Source organism: Biomphalaria glabrata, chromosome 8, assembly GCF_947242115.1.
Source record: "Biomphalaria glabrata chromosome 8, xgBioGlab47.1, whole genome shotgun sequence".
NCBI classification, from domain to species: Eukaryota; Metazoa; Mollusca; class Gastropoda; family Planorbidae; genus Biomphalaria; species Biomphalaria glabrata.
The window spans coordinates 18007029-18013407 of NC_074718.1; the positions used below are offsets into that span (position 1 = coordinate 18007029).

General features: G+C 41.3%; 1 protein-coding gene across 1 annotated transcript; it reads left to right on the forward strand.

The window, feature by feature from the left end:
- The first annotated feature begins 1096 nt into the window (after positions 1-1096).
- LOC129927728 (chondroitin proteoglycan-2-like) lies at positions 1097-4664 on the forward strand. Its single transcript, XM_056038116.1, has 2 exons — positions 1097-1180; positions 3987-4664. The coding sequence occupies exons 1-2, from the start codon at positions 1097-1099 to the stop codon at positions 4662-4664; spliced, it is 762 nt and encodes a 253-aa protein (XP_055894091.1).
- Positions 4665-6379: the final 1715 nt, after the last annotated feature.

Below are 6379 nucleotides of genomic sequence, written 5' to 3' on the forward strand. Positions count from 1 at the left end.
ATTAACATTGGTTTATTTAATGACTGTATGGTATCTTCAGCTATACATACCAAACACTTGCAAATAACAAGTAAAAATATAATACATGTACCATGTTTCTCAAAATACTTTAAGTTAAGTATACATAGACACCATGGGTATTTGCCTAAGTCGCCGGAATTCAAGGGATCATTAAAAAAAAGTTACGTTCTTATTAAATTATCGTCAAATGATATCTCGCGCCAAAACGTTAAGATACTTGGCAGAAAGATACTTGACAGTAAGATACTTGGCAATTAGATACTTGGCAATAAAATACTTGACATTAAGATACTTGGCAGAAAGATACTTGACAGTAAGATACTTGACAGTAAAATACTTGACATTAAGATACTTGGCAGTAAAATACTTGACATTAAGATACTTGGCAGTAAAATACTTGACATTAAGATACTTGGCAGTAAGATACTTGACATTAAGATACTTGGCAGTAAAATACTTGACATTAAGATACTTGACAGTAAAATACTTGACATTAAGATACTTGGCAGTAAAATACTTGACATTAAGATACTTGGCAGTAAGATACTTGGCAGTAAAATACTTGACATTAAGATACTTGACAGTAAAATACTTGGCAGTAAGATACTTGGCGATTAGATACTTGGCAGTAAGATACTTGGCAGTAAAATACTTGACATTAAGATACTTGGCAGTAAAATACTTGACAGTAAGATACTTGACAGTAAAATACTTGACATTAAGATACTTGGCAGTAAAATACTTGACAGTAAGATACTTGGCAATTAGATACTTGGCAGTAAGATACTTGGCAATTAGATACTTGGCAGTAAGATATTTGTCAGTAAGATAGGATAGAAAGGCCTACTTATGATGTCTACTGTGTTCAGTCTCCTCTACTCTGATGACTTTGTTTATTTCTAAACCATGTTGTCAATGTAAACACAAGAAGGAAACATTTTCGACTGAGACATGAGAGTCGTGCAGGTGTCTTTTGGAATTAGAGGCACCCAGGTGTCTTGGAACTGGGCACAGCCAGATGTCTTTAAGATGCTTGGCGTAACATTTCCAAAGTTTTTAGGAACTCAAGTTTAACATGCCGAAACATGTAAACATAGAAGTAATACAATCCTCTAGGCACAGCAATCAAACTAAAAAGTCCGTCCATCTTGGACAAGAAGTAAAGAAAGATCAAAGAAAATGATTGAAACAAAGATCACTTGATTAACATCTGCGTTTATTTATTTACTTTTTTTAGCGAACCCCAAAAGGGGAAAAGACGCTATTAGTTTTGTGTGGAATGTCTGTCCGTCTGTCCGTCCGTCCTGTTTAGACCTCGTAAACTAGAAAAGATAGTGAAAATACGACATCATAATATTTTAGTCCATTCAAAGTTCTGATGCAACAGTTCTTTTTTCGTTTATGAAAGCGAAAAATCGAATTTTTTAAATCACTTATGCAAGGAGTTTTTTCATAAAAATACACCACTTTTACAACTATTCACTATTAATAGTATCAAACACTGAAGGCTCTTTACTAGGGTACATACCATTCATCATATTTTTAACACATTTATGCAAATAGTTCCAGATTCTTTGTCAAAATTTTTTTACATTTGTATTGCTAAGTTATGTAACTTTTGTCGTATTAACTACTATATTTACACACAAAAAAATGTTACTTTTTTGAAGAGAAAAAATCTATTTAGTATGCATATAAGTTGGACATAACTTAAAACAACAATTAATAAGTAGTTCTTCATATTATCGCGTGAACTGCATAACGCAGGTCACATCACAGTACATTTAACTAAAGGAATTTTTTATTTTTTTTACGGAAATGTTTTTTTCTTGAGGCTTTGAATAAGAGATTGCCCTTTACAAAACAATTAGATCAATTAGATATGCATTAGAAGACATCAGTTAGGCCAGGTTCACATCTAACTTCACATTCACTTTCACCTGTCCTTTGGTCTGCTGGTGCGCTGGGGCACCACACAAGATCTGTCAACCTTATAAAATATTGAAAGCTGCCTTTTTACCTACCTGGGTGGACCACTTCGGGGGCCGATTTTGAGTTTATGTTTCGACAAACTGTCTTTGTAACCTTATTTTCTTTAGAGTGCAACACTTTTTACGACCACCAATGTTTTATTAAATCTTTTGGGGGGGGGGCGGGGGGGGGGGGAATTTAGTCATGTGACAAAAATAAATCATTTCCTAATTTACATAAATATAGGGTCTTCGTAAATCCACTAGAGAGACATTTAAAGAAACACTCTAGATATTAAGTGTGTATTAGACATCTCCTCAGAAGAACAAAAAAAATTTGGGCCTGGAGATTTTTGTGTTGAAGTTTCTGTGCTTCGAGAGAAGAGAATAAACCAGAGAAAGAGACAGACGACTGCCTGGTCGTGTGGTATGAGCTCCAGAACGTCATCACTATGGTCCAGGGTTCGAATCCTACTCGCCGCCATCCATTCCCGTCCTGCAGAGGGTATAATCTAGGAAGTAATCCGTAGTACGGAATCTTACAGGGGGTCACGTGGTGGCTGAGTGGGACAGCGCTTGGCCTACGAACCGAGGGGTCTTCCGTTCGAGTATTAGGATTTTGACTTTCGGGATTTTTAGGACAACCCAACGCTAATGGGTACCTGATTTAGGTTTGGGGAAAGTAAAGCCGCTTGGTCGTTGTGATGGCCACACAACACTCTCTTATAGCGTCGGTCATAGAAACAGATGGCCATTACATCCTTAGACCTGAAAATGGAAATTTACTGAAACTGTCAAGACCAAGAGACCTACAACACAAGCCTATGATTCATGAGTTTGTGGTCATCTTCTGAGACCAAGGCGATATCAGTTGTGTATTTCATTACGTCATATCCTTGAAGACATAAACTGATGACGTGGGTGTGTCTGTTCAGACTTAGACAGAACCCAATCCTGTATTATGTATACATGTAGATTCTGTTTCTGTATTCGACTTATGTCCGCATCACAACATGACAATGACACGAGGGATGACGCCTATGACATTCAACAAACACTCAATGCAGAATGGGCGCTGACACGAGGAAGGGCGCAGAACGATCGGGATTAATCACCCTTGCGATGTTCACAAAGACAGGGATGAGGTCGGGGCACCCTCGTGGGTCTGGTTCCTGGGGATGGTGGGGGGGGGGGAGAAATTACCAGGCAGCAAGTGACATATCCGATCTAGAGATGTGACATGTTTCAAAACAATATTTCCATGATCCCTTTTTTCCTGGTCTCTCGCCTGAAATGAGATGCTACACAATAATGAATGCTCTTGTTTTTGGTGGGAGTCTAATATTAGAGTAGAGACCTCAAGTTTAGATCTAGATCTAGATACAGATATATTAGAGTAGAGACCTCAAGTTTAGATGTAGATCTAGATACAGATATATTAGAGTAGAGACTTCAAGTTTAGATGTAGATCTAGATACAGATATATTAGAGTAGAGACTTCAAGTTTAGATGTAGATCTAGATACAGATATATTAGAGTAGAGACTTCAAGTTTAGATGTAGATCTAGATACAGATATATTAGAGTAGAGACTTCAAGTTTAGATGTAGATCTAGATACAGATATATTAGAGTAGAGACTTCAAGTTAAGATGTAGATCTAGATACAGATATATTAGAGTAGAGACCTCAAGTTTAGATGTAGATCTAGATACAGATATATTAGAGTAGAGACTTCAAGTTTAGATGTAGATCTAGATACAGATATATTAGAGTAGAGACCTCAAGTTTAGATGTAGATCTAGATACAGATATATTAGAGTAGAGACTTCAAGTTTAGATGTAGATCTAGATACAGATATATTAGAGTAGAGACTTCAAGTTTAGATGTAGATCTAGATACAGATATATTAGAGTAGAGACTTCAAGTTTAGATGTAGATCTAGATACAGATATATTAGAATGCAATTTGATGAGCTGATGAGATAACTGGCAAGACAGCTGGTGAGGTAAATGGCAAGACAGCTGGTGAGGTAAATGGCAAGACAGCTGGTGAGGTAAATGGCAAGACAGCTGGTGAGGTAAATGGCAAGACAGCTGGTGAGGTAACTGGCAAGACAGCTGGTGAGGTAACTGGCAAGACAGCTGGTGAGGTAACTGGCAAGACAGCTGGTGAGGTAACTGGCAAGACAGCTGGTGAGGTAACTGGCAAGACAGCTGGTGAGGTAAATGGCAAGACAGCTGGTGAGGTAACTGGCAAGACAGCTGGTGAGGTAACTGGCAAGACAGCTGGTGAGGTAAATGGCAAGACAGCTGGTGAGGCAACTGGCAAGACAGCTGGTGAGGTAAATGGCAAGACAGCTGGTGAGGTAAATGGCAAAACAGCTGGGGAGGTAACTGGCAAGACAGCTGGGGAGGTAACTGGCAAGACAGCTGATGAGACAACTGGCAAGACAGCTGGTGAGGTAAATGGCAAGACAGCTTGGAAGGTAACTGGCAAGACAGCTGGTGAGGTAACTGGCAAGACAGCTGGTGGGATAACAGGCAAGACAGCTGGTGAGATAACTGACAAGACAGCTGGTGAGGTAACTCGCAAGACATGGAGGGTCTTAGGCCAATTAGACCGATTGCTCCATATTGGGCCCCACAATTTACATTTAGCTTATCGCTATTAGTCATGGCTCTTGTCACAAGCTTTTAAAGCTGTAGGATTTAAAGGGTTAATATATTTAGTATAGGATTGACGTCACATTAATTAATGCATACTGCATTTGAGCTGCTTCATATGCAGATCTAATTAATACTATTAATAGTAATAGATGTTATTGTGAAAAAAAAATATTTGGGCCCCGCAATTCGTAAGGCCGTTCTGTCTGATGAGAGAGAAATAGCCGGTGAGGTATAGCAGAGAGCTGATGAGATAGCCGGTGAGGTATAGTAGAGAGCTGATGAGATAGCCGGTGAGGTATAGTAGAGAGCTGATGAGATAGCCGGTGAGGTATAGTAGAGAGCTGATGAGATAGCCGGTGAGGTATAGTAGAGAGCTGATGAGATAGCCGGTGAGGTATAGCAGAGAGCTGATGAGAGAGCCGGTGAGGTATAGCAGAGAGCTGATGAGAGAGAAATAGCCGGTGAGGTATAGTAGAGAGCTGATGAGATAGCCGGTGAGGTATAGCCGGTGAGGTATAGCAGAGAGCTGATGAGAGTGCCGGTGAGGTATAGCCGGTGAGGTATAGCAGAGAGCTGATGAGATAGCCGGTGAGGTATAGCCGGTGAGGTATAGCAGAGAGCTGATGAGATAGCCGGTGAGGTATAGCAGAGAGCTGATGAGAGAGAAATAGCCGGTGAGGTATAGCAGAGAGCTGATGAGATAGCCGGTGAGGTATAGCAGAGAGCTGATGAGAGAGAAATAGCCGGTGAGGTATAGCAGAGAGCTGATGAGAGAGAAATAGCCGGTGAGGTATAGCAGAGAGCTGATGAGAGAGCCGGTGAGGTATAGCAGAGAGCTGATGAGATAGCCGGTGAGGTATAGCAGAGAGCTGATGAGAGAGAAATAGCCGGTGAGGTATAGTAGAGAGCTGATGAGAGAGAAATAGCCGGTGAGGTATAGCAGAGAGCTGATGAGAGAGAAATAGCCGGTGAGGTATAGCAGAGAGCTGATGAGATAGCCGGTGAGGTATAGTAGAGAGCTGATGAGAGAGCCGGTGAGGTATAGCAGAGAGCTGATGAGAGAGAAATAGCCGGTGAGGTATAGTAGAGAGCTGATGAGAGAGCCGGTGAGGTATAGCAGAGAGCTGATGAGATAGCCGGTGAGGTATAGCAGGTGATGTATAGCAGAGAGCTGATGAGATAGCCGGTGAGGTATAGCAGAGAGCTGATGAGATAGCCGGTGAGGTATAGCCGGTGAGGTATAGCAGAGAGCTGATGAGATAGCCGGTGAGGTATAGCAGAGAGCTGATGAGATAGCCGGTGAGGTATAGCAGAGAGCTGATGAGATAGCCGGTGAGGTATAGCCGGTGAGGTATAGCAGAGAGCTGATGAGATAGCCGGGGAGGTATAGCAGAGAGCTGATGAGATAGCCGGTGAGGTATAGCAGAGAGCTGATGAGATAGCAGGTGAGGTATAGCAGAGAGCTGATGAGATAGCCGGTGAGGTATAGCAGAGAGCTGATGAGATAACCGGTGAGGTATAGCAGAGAGCTGATGAGATAGCCGGTGAGGTATAGCAGGTGAGGTATAGCAGAGAGCTGATGAGATAGCCGGGGAGGTATAGCAGAGAGCTGATGAGATAGCCGGTGAGGTATAGCAGAGAGCTGATGAGATAGCCGGTGAGGTATAGTAGAGAGCTGATGAGATAGCCGGTGAGGTATAGCAGAGAGCTGATGAGATAG